General features: G+C 48.5%; 1 protein-coding gene across 44 annotated transcripts in view; it reads right to left on the bottom strand.

The window, feature by feature from the left end:
- LOC106592465 (CLIP-associating protein 2) overlaps window positions 1-17,500 on the bottom strand; it is a 132,009-nt gene that overhangs the window by 55,106 nt on the left and 59,403 nt on the right. For 40 of the 44 annotated variants that reach the window (XM_045694965.1, XM_045694968.1, XM_045694964.1 and 37 more), the window contains 10 exons: window positions 12,179-12,316; window positions 7,195-7,271; window positions 6,749-6,987; window positions 5,964-6,099; window positions 5,703-5,773; window positions 5,561-5,620; window positions 4,839-4,916; window positions 3,662-3,829; window positions 3,104-3,144; window positions 2,718-2,867 (listed from right to left, as the gene is read on the bottom strand). In XM_045694965.1, the coding sequence (XP_045550921.1) occupies window positions 2,718-2,867; window positions 3,104-3,144; window positions 3,662-3,829; window positions 4,839-4,916; window positions 5,561-5,620; window positions 5,703-5,773; window positions 5,964-6,099; window positions 6,749-6,987; window positions 7,195-7,271; window positions 12,179-12,316 (1,158 nt within the window). Of the gene's footprint in view, window positions 1-2,717; window positions 2,868-3,103; window positions 3,145-3,661; window positions 3,830-4,838; window positions 4,917-5,560; window positions 5,621-5,702; window positions 5,774-5,963; window positions 6,100-6,748; window positions 6,988-7,194; window positions 7,272-12,178; window positions 12,317-15,249; window positions 15,299-17,500 lie in introns of those variants that run through there. The other 4 variants (XM_045695005.1, XM_045695007.1, XM_045694978.1 and 1 more) reach the window with 2 other exon arrangements.

The following is a 17,500-nucleotide window of genomic DNA, read 5'->3' as shown; positions in this document are numbered from 1 at the left end:
AGTGAGTGAGTGAGAGATGCAGAGAGAGAGAGTGAGAGATGCAGAGAGAGAGTGAGTGAGAGATGCAGAGAGAGAGTGAGTGAGTGAGAGATGCAGAGAGAGAGAGTGAGAGATGCAGAGAGTGAGTGAGAGATGCAGAGAGAGAGAGTGAGAGATGCAGAGAGAGAGAGAGTAAGAGATGCAGAGAGAGAGTGAGAAAAAGAGGTATAGTGTCGGTTAGTAACAGAACATAGTCCAAACAGTGAATCATGCGGAACAACTAACGTGCCTAACAAACACACACTGACAGAACATATCTACACTAGAGGTCGGCCGATTAATCGGAATGGCCGATTAATTAGGGCCGATTTCAAGTTTTCATAACAATTGGAAATCGGTATTTTTGGCCGATTTGGCTTTTTTTTTTCTCTTCTTTTTTTTTTACACCTTTATTTAACGAGGCAAGTCAGTTAAGAACACATTCTTATTTTCAATGGCGGCCTAGGAACAGTGGGTTAACTACCTTGTTCAGAGGCAGAACGACAGATTTTTACCTTGTCAGCTCGGGGATTCAATCTTGCAACCTTACGGTTAACTAGTCCAACGCTCTAACCACCTGCTTTACATTGCACTCCACGAGGAGCCTGCCTGTTACGCGAATGCAGTAAGAAGCCAAGGTAAGTTGCTAGCTAGCGTTAAACTTATCTTATAAAAAAAACAATCAATCATAATCACTAGTTAACTACACATGGTTGATGATATTACTAGTTTATCTAGCCTGTCCTGCGTTGCATATAATCGCTTAGGTACACGTTGCTCCAACCATAAACATCAATGCCTTTCTTAAAATCAATACACAAGTATATATTTTTAAACCTGCATATTTAGTTAATATTGCCTGCTAACATGAATTTCTTTTAACTAGGGAAAATGTGTCACTTCTCTTGCAACAGAGTCAGGGTATATGCAGCAGTTTGGGCCGCCTGGCTCGTTGCGAACTGTGAAGACTATTTCTTCCAAACAAAGACAGCCAACTTCGCCAAACGGGGGATGATTTAACAAAAGCGCATTTGCGAAAAAAGCCCAATCGTTGCACGACTGTACCTAACCATAAACATCAATGCCTTTCTTAAAATCAATACACAGAAGTATACATTTTTAAACCTGCATATTTAGCTAAAAGAAATCCAGGTTAGCAGGCAATATTAACCAGGTGAAATTGTGTCAGTTCTCTTGCGTTCATTGCACGCAGAGTCAGGGTATATGCAACAGTTTGGGCCGCCTGGCTCGTTGCGAACTAATTAGCCCGAATTTTACGTAATTATGACATAACATTGAAGGTTGTGCAATGTAACAGCAGTATTTAGACTTATGGATGCCACCCGTTAGATAAAATACGGAACGGTTCCGTATTTCACTGAAAGAATAAACGTTTTGTTTTCGAGATGATAGTTTCCGGATTCGACCATATTAATGACCTAAGGCTCGTATTTCTGTGTGTTATTATATTATAATTAAGTCTATGATTTGATAGAGCAGACTGACTGAGCGGTGGTAGGCACCAGCAGGCTCGTAAGCATTCATTCAAACAGCACTTTTGTGCGTTTGCTAGCAGCCCTTCACAATGCATTGCACTGTTTATCACTTCAAGCCTATCAACTCCCAAGATTAGGCTGGTGTAACCGATGTAAAATGGCTAGCTAGTTAGCCGGGTGCGCGCTAATAGCGTTTCAAACGTCACTCGCTTTGAGACTTGGAGTAGTTGTTCCCCTTGCTCTGCATGGGTAACGCTGCTTCGAGGGTGGCTGTTGTCGATGTGTTCCTGGTTCGAGCCCAGGTAGGAGCGAGGAGAGGGACGGAAGCTATACTGTTACACTGGCAATACTAAAGTGCCTATAAGAACATCCAATAGTCAAAGGTATATGAAATACAAATCGTATAGAGAGAAATAGTCCTATAATTCCTATAATAACTACAACCTAAAACTTCTTACCTGGGAATATTGAAGACTCATGTTAAAAGGAACCACCAGCTTTCATATGTTCTCATGTTCTGAGCAAGGAACTTAAACGTTAGCTTTTTTACATGGCACATATTGCACTTTTACTTTCTTCTCCAACACTGTGTTTTTGCATTATTTAAACCAAATTGAACATGTTTCATTATTTATTTGAGGCTAAATTGATTTTATTGATGTATTATATTAAGTTAAAATAAGTGTTCATTCAGTATTGTTGTTACTGTCATTATTACAAATAAATAAATGAATTAATAATAATAATAAAAAACACAACAACCGGCCGATTAATCGGCATCGGCTTTTTAAAAGCCTCCAATAATCGGCGTTGAAAAACCATAATCGGCCGACCTCTAATCTATACACACACACACTGACAGAACATATCTACACACACACAGCCAAACAACACACAGGCAGCAAGCACACACAGAGCCACGCTCAGACAAACACAGCCATACAACACACATACAGGCAGCAAGCACACACAAACATGGGAGACGAGAGAGGCAGGAAATGTATTCAGAGAGATGTTCAGCCCAGGTCCTGAAAGCACTAGGAAACCATTTTAACATAGAGCACCATATCTGTGTGTGTGTGTGTGTGTGTGTGTGATTGATTGACTATTTGATAGACTATATCAGTCCGCTGTCAGTCAGACTCATGTCTAAACTGCCTGTCTGATTGGTTGGCTGTCTGGTTTGATTGACAGCTTCCTTACCCAATGAGGAGTAGGAGCTGGGGCTCAGTCTCACTGGCCCCACCTGCCCGATGTGCCGCTGCTTAGCAACCGTTGCCGCATTAACATCTACATCGCTACGGGAACGCTGTAGGTAGCCCGGCGACGCCCCGCCCTTATGACCCGCCGGGACTGGTAGGGGAAGGGAGGATATATATATATATATACACACAGACACATGCACATCACCACGTCCTGTACAACCACTTGCTGGCACATAACAGTGGATTCACGAAAGTATGTGGGAAAATGAACGGGTCTGGATACTTTCTGAATGCACTGTATATAATAAAACACAAACAACAACGTACACGCCACAAAATCATGTAATCAATACCGGAGAGGTAGTGTGTGTGTGTGTGTCTCACCTCTTCCAGGAGCAGCTGACCATTTAGATGACAGAGGACGACTGGGAAAGAGAGAGGAGAGAGAGAGAGCAGAGCAAGGAGAGAGAGCAGAGAGAGAGACAGCAGAGAGAGAGACAGCAGAGAGAGAGACAGCACAGAGAGAGACAGCACAGAGAGAGACAGCACAGAGAGCAGGGCGAGGAGAGAGAGCAGGGCGAGGAGAGAGAGCAGGGCGAGGAGAGAGAGCAGGGCGAGGAGAGAGAGCAGGGCGAGGAGAGAGAGCAGGGCGAGGAGAGAGAGCAGGGCAAGGAGAGAGAGCAGGGCGAGGAGAGAGCAGGGCGAGGAGAGAGAGCAGGGCGAGGAGAGAGAGCAGGGCGAGGAGAGAGAGCAGGGCGAGGAGAGAGAACAGGGCGAGGAGAGAGAACAGGGCGAGGAGAGAGAGCAGACAGCGAGCAGAGAGCGCAGTCGAGGAGAGAGAGCAGAGAGCAGAGGAAAGGGCGAGAGAGCAGAATATTACTTTCCGGGTACCTCTGAGCCCCTCCTCTCAAAAAGGTATAGTTAAAGGTCAGGGGTCATTACTTAAGGCTCTCCTGTGATGAGGAAGAGGAGCGGTCGCTCTGAGGAAGAGACGTCACGCTCCCAGAACTCTTGAGAGATGATTGGAGGCTCTTCTGATAGGACGGTTCTAACGAGTTGAACAGAGAGTCCGCCTCCCCCGGGAAATGGTTCCTCAGACCCCAGTATGCCCTGAGAGAGAGTGAGGAGAGAGAGGAGAGAGGAGGAGGGAGAGAGAGAGGAGGAGGGAGAGAGAGAGAGAGAGTGAGAGTAAGAGAGGAGGAGGGAACGAGAGAGGAGGAGGGAGAGAGTAAGAGAGAGGAGGGAGAGAGAGGAGGAGGGAGAGAGAGAGAGTAGGAGAGAGAGAGAGAGAGTAAGAGAGGAGGAGGGAACGAGAGAGGAGGAGGGAGAAAGTAAGAGAGAGGAGGAGGGAGAGAGAGAGGAGGAGGGAGAGAGAGAGAGAGAGGAGGGAGAGAGAGAGAGGAGGAGGGAGCGAGAGAGAGGAGGAGGGAGCGAGAGAGAGGAGGGAGCGAGAGAAAGAGGAGTAGGGACAGAGAGAGAGAGAGGAGGGAGAGAGTAGGGACAGAGAGAGAGAGGAGGGAGAGAGAGAGAGAGGAGGGAGAGAGAGAGAGGAGGGAGAGAGAGAGAGAGAGAGAGAGAGAGAGAGGAGGAGGGAAGAGAGGAGGAGGGAGAGAGAGAGAGGAGGAGGGAGAGAGAGAGAGGAGGGAGAGAGAGAGAGGAGGAGGGAGAGAGAGAGAGGAGGAGGGAGAGAGAGAGAGGAGGAGGGAGAGAGAGAGAGGAGGAGGGAGAGAGAGAGAGGAGGAGGGAGAGAGAGAGAGAGAGGAGGGAGAGAGAGGAGGAGGGAGAGAGAGAGAGGAGGGAGAGGGAGAGAGGAGGGAGAGAGAGAGGAGGGAGAGAGAGAGAAATAATGTGTGAGTATGTCTGTAGGAAAATGTGTGTGTGTGTGTGTGTGTGTGTGTGTGTGTGTGTGTGTGTAATGCGTGTGTGTGTGTGTGTGTGTGTGTGTGTGTGTGTGTGTGTGTAATGCCGAGTGTGTGTGTGTAATGCCGAGTGTGTGTAATGCCGTGTGTGTGTGTGTTAAATGCCGTGTGTGTGTGTGTTAAATGCCGAGTGTGTGTGTGTTAAATGCCGAGTGTGTGTGTGTGTGTGTGTAATGCCGAGTGTGTGTGTGTATTCTTACTTGCGGGCCTCTACCCTGGCCTCTGCGTCGGCATCTGCGATTCCCTTCTTAATGCTGGCTACCATCACCGCTGTATGTCTGAGAGACAGCAAGACAAACTATTAGACCATGGTTACTGATCAAAACCTTAGAAAAACCTTGACAAAGTACAGGCTCAGTGAGCACAGCCTTAACATTGAGAAGGGTAGACACAGGAAAACCTGGCTCCCTGTAGAGCAAAGGCTGTGCAGCCACTGCACCACAGCAGAACCTGAGACGGAGCTGCATTTCCTGACTAAATGTCTAAAATATAAAACAATTAGAGAGTGTAATTTCCCCAAATGTGAAACCCTTATTCAAGGTTTCAAAGACCTCTCTGATGAGGACAGGCTACCCGTCCTGCTGGGGGAGGACGCAGAGAGCTGTGGGTTGGCAGCGCACTACATTGCTGCCTGCTATAAGATGAGGGACAGTGTCTGACAGACCAATCAACCTGCACATGTCCTCTACTGTATGATTATTGTTATTGTTGAATATATGGTTATTTTGACCCTTGGTTATTGTTGTTACTGTTGTCCTCCGTTGACAATCTCGATTATTACCATTTTAACTAATGTTAATATTGTAAATGAATCATTTTAATTTCCAGAGTACGCTTTGTACATGGTTACGTCATGCAAATAACATGTGAATAAGATTCTACCAAGATCCCTTATCTGTGATGCTGTGTGTTGAACTCTCACCTGTCTAGAGTCTGGGTCTGCCACTCCTGTAGCAGCAGGTCCAAGAAGTCAAAACATTTCCTGAGGGAGGGAGAAACAACTTCTTCATCATTACTCCAGTCCTCTTCATCATCATTACTGTAATCATGTTCATCACGCTCACCTTCTGACGGCCACAGACTTGCAGGTGCAGTTACTGGTGATGAGGGGAATGAGTCTGGGAACGTGTGTGTGCTGCAGAGAGACAAATACACAAAAGGTCATTTTATTGTCTCTGTCTCTGTGTCTCTGTGTGTCTCTGTGTGTCTCTGTGTGTCTCTGTGTGTCTCTGTCTGTGTCTCTGTCTGTGTCTCTGTCTGTGTCTCTGTCTGTGTCTCTGTCTGTGTCTCTGTCTGTGTCTCTGTCTGTGTGTGGTCTAACTCACCCGTATGATGAAGCGTATAGCAGACACCCCTGAAGTGGCCATAACCTTGGCACAGTTAGGGATGAGGTTGAACAGGACAGGAAGAATGCCCTCGGCCCCATGGTCAAACTTATTACCCAACACTGTCGACAGGTGACTGGAGGGGGAGAGGGGGGAGAGAGAGAGACAGAGAGAGAGCGAGAGAGAGACAGAGCGAGACAGAGCGAGACAGAGCGAGACAGAGCGAGACAGAGCGAGACAGAGCGAGACAGAGCGAGACAGAGCGAGACAGAGAGAGAGAGAGAGAGAGAGAGAGAGAGAGAGAGAGAGAGAGAGAGAGAGGGAGAGACGGGGGAGAGAGAGAGACGGGGAGAGAGAGACACGGGGAGAGAGAGACACGGGGAGAGAGAGACACGGGGAGAGAGAGAGACGGGGAGAGAGAGAGACGGGGAGAGAGAGAGACGGGGAGAGAGAGAGACGGGGAGAGAGAGACGGGGAGAGAGAGAGACGGGGAGAGAGAGAGACGGGGAGAGAGAGAGACGGGGAGAGAGAGAGACGGGGAGAGAGAGAGACGGGGAGAGCGAGAGACGGGGAGAGCGAGAGACGGGGAGAGCGAGAGACGGGGAGAGCGAGAGACGGGGAGAGCGAGAGACGGGGAGAGAGAGACGGGGAGAGAGGGGAGAGAGAGGGGAGAGAGAGATTAAGTGTTACTTCCATTTTCCCAATTTCTGGGGGGGAGAAGTAATGTACAAAGAAGATGTGGAAAAAAGTATGTGTGTGTGTGTGAGTGTGTGTGTGGTACTCACGCCACAGTGATGCAGGCCTCTCGTACCACCTGTGATCGGAGGTCTTTAGCTGACAGTTTGAACGCTCCGTCCAACAGCCTCAGGTGTTGGTAGAAACACTCGTACTCCGTCGCCCCGGCAACAATCAGCGAGCGGATCTTCTTCATTGCGGCGGCTCTCTGGTCCCAGTCATGTTTATCATCAGAACAGATCTCCCTGATCTTATTCAGATTATCCTCCAGGTCACGAGATGAGTAGATCTGACACACACAGACAGACAGACAGACAAACAGACAGGACAGACCAGACCAGACAGACAGACCAGACAGACGAGACAAGAGAGAAGCGAGGGAGACAAGCGAGAGAAGAGAGAGAGAGAGAGATTTATTTCACACTAGTGATGGTATACAAACGTCGTGTCTACATTGCTTGCAGTCCTGGTACTAATGCACAGTAGTGTGTGTTACCTGTACTGTGGGGACGTCAGTGAAAGCTTTGATGAAGTCTTCCTCATCAATGCCCCCAGTTCCATCCTTAGACGCACCTAGAGACAGATAGGTCAGAGGTCAGAGAACGTGTATACCCCAGTCTGAGTGACACTATAAGTTGCCCCACCCAAGTACCATCTGACCTGATTCAACTATACTATTAATGTACTAGAGCAGGGCTGTCCAACCCTGGAACAGGAAGTTAAAACCTACAGGAGGGTAGCTCTCCAGGAACAGGGTTGGAGTTAAAACCTACAGGAGGGTATCTCTCCAGGAACAGGGTTGGAGTTAAAACCTACAGGAGGGTATCTCTCCAGGAACAGGGTTGGAGTTAAAACCTACAGGAGGGTATCTCTCCAGGAACAGGGTTGGAGTTAAAACCTACAGGAGGGTATCTCTCCAGGAACAGGGTTGGAGTTAAAACCTCCAGGAGGGTAGCTCTCCAGGAACAGGGTTGGAGTATAAACCTACTGGACGGTAGCTCTCCAGGAACAGGGTTGGAGTTAAAACCTCCAGGAGGGTATCTCTCCAGGAACAGGGTTGGAGTTAAAACCTACAGGAGGGTATCTCTCCAGGAACAGGGTTGGAGTTAAAACCTACAGGAGGGTATCTCTCCAGGAACAGGGTTGGAGTTAAAACCTACAGGAGGGTATCTCTCCAGGAACAGGGTTGGAGTTAAAACCTACAGGAGGGTATCTCTCCAGGAACAGGGTTGGAGTTTAAACCTACAGGAGGGTATCTCTCCAGGAACAGGGTTGGAGTTAAAACCTACAGGAGGGTATCTCTCCAGGAACAGGGTTGGAGTTTAAACCTACAGGAGGGTATCTCTCCAGGAACAGGGTTGGAGTTAAAACCTACAGGAGGGTATCTCTCCAGGAACAGGGTTGGAGTTAAAACCTACAGGAGGGTAGCTCTCCAGGAACAGGGTTGGAGTTAAAACCTACAGGAGGGTATCTCTCCAGGAACAGGGTTGGAGTTTAAACCTACAGCAGGGTATCTCTCCAGGAACAGGGTTGGAGTTAAAACCTACAGGAGGGTAGCTCTCCAGGAACAGGGTTGGAGTTAAAACCTACAGGAGGGTATCTCTCCAGGAACAGGGTTGGAGTTAAAACCTACAGGAGGGTTTCTCTCCAGGAACAGGGTTGGAGTGAAACAAACCCCTTCCACACATCTCTCACCCAATACAGAACCCTGTGGGTTGGTTCATCATCACCATCATTTACAGAACTAAAACAAGCCTGAGAGGTGATGACCGATAGAATAGCAGAGATGTGACTGGTGATGACAGATAGAAGAGCAGAGATGTGACTGGTGATGACAGATAGAAGAGCAGAGATGTGACTGGTGATGACAGATAGAAGAGCAGAGACGTGACTGGTGATGACAGATAGAAGAGCAGAGATGTGACTGGTGATGACAGATAGAAGAGCAGAGATGTGACTGGTGATGACAGATAGAAGAGCAGAGATGTGACTGGTGATGACAGATAGAAGAGCAGAGATGTGACTGGTGATGACAGATAGAAGAGCAGAGATGTGACTGGTGATGACAGATAGAAGAGCAGAGACGTGACTGGTGATGACAGATAGAAGAGCAGAGACGTGACTGGTGATGACAGATAGAAGAGCAGAGACGTGACTGGTGATGACAGATAGAAGAGCAGAGATGTGACTGGTGATGACAGATAGAAGAGCAGAGATGTGACTGGTGATGACAGATAGAAGAGCAGAGATGTGACTGGTGATGACAGATAGAAGAGCAGAGACGTGACTGGTGATGACAGATAGAAGAGCAGAGATGTGACTGGTGATGACAGATAGAAGAGCAGAGATGTGACTGGTGATGACAGATAGAACCAGAGATGTGACTGGTGATGACAGATAGAAGAGCAGAGATGTGACTGATGATGACAGATAGAAGAGCAGAGATGTGACTGATGATGACAGATAGAAGAGCAGAGATGTGACTGGTGATGACAGATAGAAGAGCAGAGATGTGACTGGTGATGACAGATAGAAGAGCAGAGATGTGACTGGTGATGACAGATAGAAGAGCAGAGATGTGACTGGTGATGACAGATAGAAGAGCAGAGATGTGACTGGTGATGACAGATAGAAGAGCAGAGATGTGACTGGTGATGACAGATAGAAGAGCAGAGATGTGACTGGTGATGACAGATAGAAGAGCAGAGATGTGACTGGTGATGACAGATAGAAGAGCAGAGATGTGACTGGTGATGACAGATAGAAGAGCAGAGACGTGACTGGTGATGACAGATAGAAGAGCAGAGACGTGACTGGTGATGACAGATAGAAGAGCAGAGACGTGACTGGTGATGACAGATAGAAGAGCAGAGACGTGACTGGTGATGACAGATAGAAGAGCAGAGACGTGACTGGTGATGACAGATAGAAGAGCAGAGACGTGACTGGTGATGACCGATAGAAGAGCAGAGACGTGACTGGTGATGACAGATAGAAGAGCAGAGACGTGACTGGTGATGACAGATAGAAGAGCAGAGACGTGACTGGTGATGACAGATAGAAGAGCAGAGACGTGACTGGTGATGACAGATAGAAGAGCAGAGATGTGACTGGTGATGACCGATAGAAGAGCAGAGATGTGACTGGTGATGACAGATAGAAGAGCAGAGATGTGACTGGTGATGACAGATAGAAGAGCAGAGATGTGACTGGTGATGACAGATAGAAGAGCAGAGATGTGACTGGTGATGACAGATAGAAGAGCAGAGATGTGACTGGTGATGACAGATAGAACCAGAGAGATGTGACTGGTGATGACAGATAGAAGAGCAGAGATATGACTGATGATGACAGATAGAAGAGCAGAGATGTGACTGATGATGACAGATAGAAGAGCAGAGATGTGACTGGTGATGACAGATAGAAGAGCAGAGATGTGACTGGTGATGACAGATAGAAGAGCAGAGATGTGACTGGTGATGACAGATAGAAGAGCAGAGATGTGACTGGTGATGACAGATAGAAGAGCAGAGACGTGACTGGTGATGACAGATAGAAGAGCAGAGACGTGACTGGTGATGACAGATAGAAGAGCAGAGACGTGACTGGTGATGACAGATAGAAGAGCAGAGACGTGACTGGTGATGACCGATAGAAGAGCAGAGACGTGACTGGTGATGACCGATAGAAGAGCAGAGACGTGACTGGTGATGACCGATAGAAGAGCAGAGACGTGACTGGTGATGACAGATAGAAGAGCAGAGACGTGACTGGTGATGACAGATAGAAGAGCAGAGACGTGACTGGTGATGACAGATAGAAGAGCAGAGATGTGACTGGTGATGACAGATAGAAGAGCAGAGATGTGACTGGTGATGACCGATAGAAGAGCAGAGATGTGACTGGTGATGACAGATAGAAGAGCAGAGATGTGACTGGTGATGACAGATAGAAGAGCAGAGATGTGACTGGTGATGACAGATAGAAGAGCAGAGATGTGACTGGTGATGACAGATAGAAGAGCAGAGATGTGACTGGTGATGACAGATAGAAGAGCAGAGATGTGACTGGTGATGACAGATAGAACCAGAGAGATGTGACTGGTGATGACAGATAGAAGAGCAGAGATATGACTGATGATGACAGATAGAAGAGCAGAGATGTGACTGATGATGACAGATAGAAGAGCAGAGATGTGACTGGTGATGACAGATAGAAGAGCAGAGATGTGACTGGTGATGACAGATAGAAGAGCAGAGATGTGACTGGTGATGACAGATAGAACCAGAGAGATGTGACTGGTGATGACAGATAGAAGAGCAGAGATATGACTGATGATGACAGATAGAAGAGCAGAGATGTGACTGGTGATGACAGATAGAAGAGCAGAGATGTGACTGGTGATGACAGATAGAAGAGCAGAGATGTGACTGGTGATGACAGATAGAACCAGAGATGTGACTGATGATGACAGATGGAACCAGAGATGTGACTGATGATGACAGATAGAACCAGAGTTGTGACTGATGATGACAGATAGAACCAGAGTTGTGACTGATGATGACAGATAGAAGAGCAGAGATGTGACTGGTGATGACAGATAGAAGAGCAGAGATGTGACTGGTGATGACAGATAGAAGAGCAGAGATGTGACTGGTGATGACAGATAGAACCAGAGATGTGACTGGTGATGACAGATAGAAGAGCAGAGATGTGACTGGTGATGACAGATAGAAGAGCAGAGATGTGACTGGTGATGACAGATAGAAGAGCAGAGACGTGACTGGTGATGACAGATAGAAGAGCAGAGATGTGACTGGTGATGACAGATAGAAGAGCAGAGATGTGACTGGTGATGACAGATAGAAGAGCAGAGATGTGACTGGTGATGACAGATAGAAGAGCAGAGATGTGACTGGTGATGACAGATAGAAGAGCAGAGATATGACTGGTGATGACAGATAGAAGAGCAGAGATGTGACTGGTGATGACAGATAGAAGAGCAGAGATATGACTGATGATGACAGATGGAACCAGAGATGTGACTGATGATGACAGATGGAACCAGAGATGTGACTGGTGATGACAGATGGAACCAGAGATGTGACTGATGGTGATGACAGATGAAAAAGCTCCTGTGAAGTAGCCAGAAAAAGAGGTGAGGAAGGGGGAGAGGAGAGGAGGGGGGAGAAGTAGGGAGGTAAACAAGGCTGGACTTCCATGTAAATAGGATCCTGCCTCTGAGGGGGGGAGAGGTGAGGGGGAGAGGTGAGGAAGGGGGAGGAGAGGAAGGGAGGTAAACAAGGCTGGACTTCCATGTAAATAGGATCCTGCCTCTGAGGGGGAGAGGTGAGGGGGGAGAGGTGAGGGGGAGAGGTGAGGAGAGGAGGGTGGTGAGGAGAGGAAGGGGGAGAGGAAGGGGGAGAGGAAGGGAGGTAAACAAGGCTGGACTTCCATGTAAATAGAATCCTGCCTCTTACCTCCGATCTTGGAACCAATCGGGTTGGGTCTTCGTGCAGCAGAGGACTCTGATGACTTCTTGGGGACCTTGGGGACTTTAAAGGCAGCCTGAGCACGGTTCCCATCTGCACTGTCCGCGTCATCCTCAAAACTACGGTCTGAGAGCGAGAGAGATGGATAGAGAGAGATAAACAACATTCTTAGTGCCATCGTTATCAGACTTCTAGTATTTCCCTAAAGTAGTTGAAGGGGGAGAGGTGAGGAGGGGGGAGGAGAGTTGAGGAGGGGACGAGGAGAGTTGAGGAGGGGACGAGGGAGAGTTGAGGAGGGGACGAGGAGAGTTGAGGGGGGAGGAGAGGAGGGGGAGGAGAGGTGATGAAGGTGAGGAGGGGGGAGGAGAGGTGAGGAGGTGAGGAGGAGAGGTGAGGGGGGGAGAGGCGAGGAGGGGGAGAGGCGAGGAGGGGGAAGAGAGGCGAGGAGGGGGAGGAGGGGCGAGGAAGGGGGGGAGAGGAAGGGGGAGGGGGAGAGGTGAGGGGGGAGGAGAGGTGAGGGGGAGGAGAGGAAGGGGGAGGGAAGGGGGAGGAGAGGTGAGGGAGAGGAAGGGGAGAGAGGAAGGGGGAGGGGAAGGGGGAGGAGAGGTGAGGGAGGGGGGAGGAGAGGCAAGGAAGGGGGGAGGAAGGGGGAGAGGAAGGGGGGAGGAGAGGTGAGGGGGAGGAGAGGAAGGGGGAGAGGAAGGGGGAGGGGAAGGGGGAGGGGGAGGAGAGGTGAGGGAGAGGAAGGGGGGAGAGGAAGGGGAGGGGAGGCAAGGAAGGGGGAGAGGAAGGGGGAGAGGAAGGGGGGAGAGGAAGGGGGGGAGGAGAGGTGAGGGAGAGGAAGGAGGGAGAGGAAGGGGGAGGGGAAGGGGGAGGAGAGGTGAGGGAGGGGGGAGGAGAGGTGAGGGAGGGGGAGAGGGGAGGAGGAGAGGTGAGGGAGGGGGAGAGGGGAGGAGGAGAGGTGAGGGAGGGGGAGAGGAGAGGAAAGGTGAGGGAGGGGGAGAGGAGAGGAAGGGGGAGAGGAGAGGAAAGGGGGAGAGGAGAGGAAGGGGGAGAGGAGAGGAAGGGGGCGGGGAGAGGAAGGGGGGCGGGGAGAGGAGAGGAAGGGGGCGGGGAGAGGAGAGGAAGGGGGAGAGGTGAGGAGGGAGAGGAGTGGGGGAGGAGAGATGAGGAAGGGGCGGGGAGAGGAGAGGAAGGGGGAGAGGAGAGGAAGGGGGAGAGGTGAGGAGGAGGGAGAGGAGTGGGGGAGGAGAGATGAGGAGGAGGGAGAGGAGTGGGGAGAGGAGAGGAAGGGGGGAGAGGTGAGGAGGAGGGAGAGGAGTGGGGGAGGAGAGATGAGGAAGGGGAGCGGGGGAGAGGAAGGGAGGAGGGGGAGAGGTGAGGAGGAGGGAGAGGAGTGGGGGAGGAGAGATGAGGAAGGGGAGCGGGGGAGAGGAAGGGAGGAGGGGGAGAGGAAGGGAGGAGGGGGAGAGGAAGGGAGGGTCTTGGCTGTAGAAAAGAGCAGATTCAGTGCTGATCAGTCATCAATAGTAAACAACAGAAACACAGAGGCCACTGGCTGCAGCGACAGCAGCTAATACTCTCCCTCTCTCCAACACACATCAAACACCCCGCAAAACACCCCGCAAAACACCCCGCCAAACACCCCGCAAAACACCCCGCCAAACACCCCGCCAAACACCCAGCTACACAACAATCACTAACAGTGAATTAGCGAAGGGCGGTATAGTGTATTTTACTATATACTGGTAGTGGATGCACGGAGCGGTTTGGTCCCGGACCGACATATCGGCAAAATGCAGACCATCAAAAAACATGCGATTCATATCAGGGACGTGAAACTAGTTTTCCTTTACACATTCGGCAGAAAATAGTTTAATCAGATGACAACAGAAGTGCAACTATTTTGCTAGTAAGCCAATAAAATGAGCTTACAAAGAAAGTAAGGTCGTTTTTGCAAAAACGATGCACGGCCAGGTTTATCATTGAAAGAATGTAGCCAGATACATTTTCAAATGTTTTGCTTGTAGTTAATGTTGCATTTTAACTTGTTACCGGAGAAAAACTACACTGGGAAAAAATTAGCCTCCAAAGATATTTCCTCTGAGTGGAGTAGTGTAAATGAAGCACGAAATGAGTCCTTCTACCTTCATGATTTGGAGCGAACACGAACCGAAGCAGAATTTACAATAACAAGCATTTTATATCTGATTTTACAAAACGCAGGAAGTTATTTTTAATGTTTTTTTTAGATGTTTTTTTCTGTATGAAAAAATGCTGAGTCCTGCATTAACATGACCCCTGGCACAACCAACACATCAAAACACACCCACCCACATAACCCACACCATCAAAACACACCCACCCACATAACCCACACCATCAAACACACCCACCCACATAACCCACACCATCAAAACACACCCACCCACATAACCCACACCATCAAAACACACCCACCCAAATAACCCACACCATCAAACACACCCACCCAAATAACCCACACCATCAAAACACACCCACCCAAATAACCCACACCATCAAACACACCCACCCACATAACCCACACCATCAAACACACCCACCCACATAACCCACACCATCAAACACACCCACCCACATAACCCACACCATCAAACACACCCACCCAAATAACCCACACCATCAAACACACCCACCCACATAACCCACACCATCAAACACACCCACCCACATAACCCACACCATCAAAACACACCCACCCACATAACCCACACCATCAAACACACCCACCCACACCATCAAAACACACCCACCCAAATAACCCACACCATCAAACACACCCACCCACATAACCCACACCATCAAACACACCCACCCACATAACCCACACCATCAAACACACCCACCCACATAACCAACACATCAAACACACCCACCCAAATAACCCACACCATCAAACACACCCACCCAAATAACCCACACCATCAAAACACACCCAGCCCTTATTCACACAAAATGAACCCAGCACTAATGCATGCTCTTTCAGAAACAGACACCGGGCCCTGCCCTGCACTCACAGTCACAGATGCGTTTGCAGATGAGGCGCCGCATGCCTCCAGTAGGGCGTGGTTTTGGGTCGCCACCTTCTTCTCAGACCCGTACCCCAACACACCCTCCCACCCCATACACACACCCCTCAAAATGGATCTACACACACCTTACTGCCATCCGAAAAACCCTCCACCCATATCACTGATGGCATTTTGTCTCTCCCTCTCCCTTCCTCTCTCTCGCTCTCTTCCTCTCTCTCGCTCTCTCCCTTTCTCTCTCTCTCTCCCTCAATCCCTCTTCTCCCCTCCTTCCCTCTCCGGCCAGGCAGCCAATCAGCGCAGCGACGACATCATGCTGTAGAAGTCAGTGCGGAGGAAGGGGAGTGTGTGAGTGTGTGTGTGTGTAAGTGAAGCCCCTGGAAAACTAACATGGTTTCTCTAGCCTCCCTCACAGCAGCTAACCTAAGCTCATTACCATCAACACACACACACACACACACACACACACAACAAAGTGCCTAATCATATTTCACATATTCTGATATCCATAGAACTAAGACTCCACACACACAGAGAACAAAAGGCTGAGTGGGCCGTGGTGGTGTAGAGATCAGACCAGGGGGGAGAAGAGACAGAGGGGAGGTGTGGGGGGCACACCCCTCCAGCTGAGACCTGCTGTTTAAACCCCCCCTCAGTACCATCTCAGGACAGAGAGAGTGCAAAGCTGTCATCAAGACAAAGGGTGGCTACTTTGAAGAATCTAAAATATATTTTGATTTGTTTAACACTTTTTGGGGCTACTACATGATTCCATGTGTGTTATTTCATAGTATATGTCTTCGTTATTATTCTACAATGTAGAAAATAGTAACAAAGAAAAACCCTGGGAGTAAGTAGGTGTGTCCAAACTTTTGACTGGTAGTGTACAATATGTATTTGATTAAACATGACTTATTTTGGGGCCTTTTTTCTGCAATTAGCCCACACAAACACATTGAATAACAGATTGACTATGTGGAACAGATAGTCCCCCAAATAAATATCAAAAGGAAGTTTATTCTGAAATGTCTCTCCTATATCTGAGTGATATAAGAAAGATCACAATATGTATTTAATCCCATATTTTTGGCATTAAACAGTCTCAACATGTGTGACTCGTTTCAGGAAACTAGGCATATGTCATGAGTCACGACTTCACAGGAGGCATTTGAATGTAAACTTTGCAAAAATTTTTTTTATCAAAATGCGTTTTTTTATTGCAGAAATGCCTTCTGGAACATGTGAACTCTGATGTGCCTTAACAACAAACTGGTACGACATCTGTAAATACCAATAAAATTGTTAAATTACGAACCTAGTTGGTTTAGCCACAGAAAAAGTCAGCAACCTTTCCGGAAGCCATGATTGGCTGAGATAATGAGTGGGCTGGACATGCCTAGAGAGGAGAGAGGATTGGTCTGCGATATAGCATGCTTCTGTCTATTTGAGCTGGTCAGTATGTCTAGGTAATCCTGTCTAACGCAGCTTTAAATAAAATCTATATATCACGTAGTAGAACTGCATCAGTGTTGCTCTCCACTTTCTGGAGGACCGACTTTTGAAACCAGTGGAATTATAGTACGACAGCTAAGGAGATGGAGAAAACACCTGTCTCTGGATTACATCTTTAAACTAAAGGGCAACCATGGCATCTGTGAGAGGGAGAAGCGTCCATCCACGATGTACACGGGTAAGAAAGTCTAGCTAGCTACATTTTCAGATATTTCACATTTCTAAATTAGACAGAGTCATTTTCATTTCAAGTTAAAGTGTACTGTTAGCTAGCTAACGTTACGAGTATGATCTCATTATTTGTATCTCGGAGTCATTTGCGTTGCTCTGGTTATCTACTCCGATTTCAGAGCACTCTCGTCTGAGTGTGCCAGAGCGCAGAATAACTGACGAATTTATGAACGCTCAACACCCGCTGAATATGGCCGGTGTCAGTAAACATTGAAATAAGCATAAATTGTTGCCAGCAGCACAGTTGCTGTCACCAACACTCTGGATAACATGTAAACAGCCTAACCAGCTCTGCTAGGGCCAGTAAAATGGTCAGTGAGCTGTTCTCTCATTTGTGTCTGGAAGAAGCTAGCAAGCTAGCCAACTTGCCAGTTAGCTTGGGTGCTTGACTGCTGTTGTCAGTATCAACCCTTAAAAAGATGGGTGGAGCTAAAGCTTAAGAGGGTGTGAACCATGCTAAATGGGTGGAGCTAAAGCTTAAGAGGGTGTGAACCAT

Source organism: Salmo salar, chromosome ssa14, assembly GCF_905237065.1.
Source record: "Salmo salar chromosome ssa14, Ssal_v3.1, whole genome shotgun sequence".
Classification (NCBI taxonomy): Eukaryota; Metazoa; Chordata; class Actinopteri; order Salmoniformes; family Salmonidae; genus Salmo; species Salmo salar.
The sequence above is the reverse complement of the archived record's forward strand: the minus strand, read 5'-3'. Positions and strand labels throughout refer to the sequence as shown.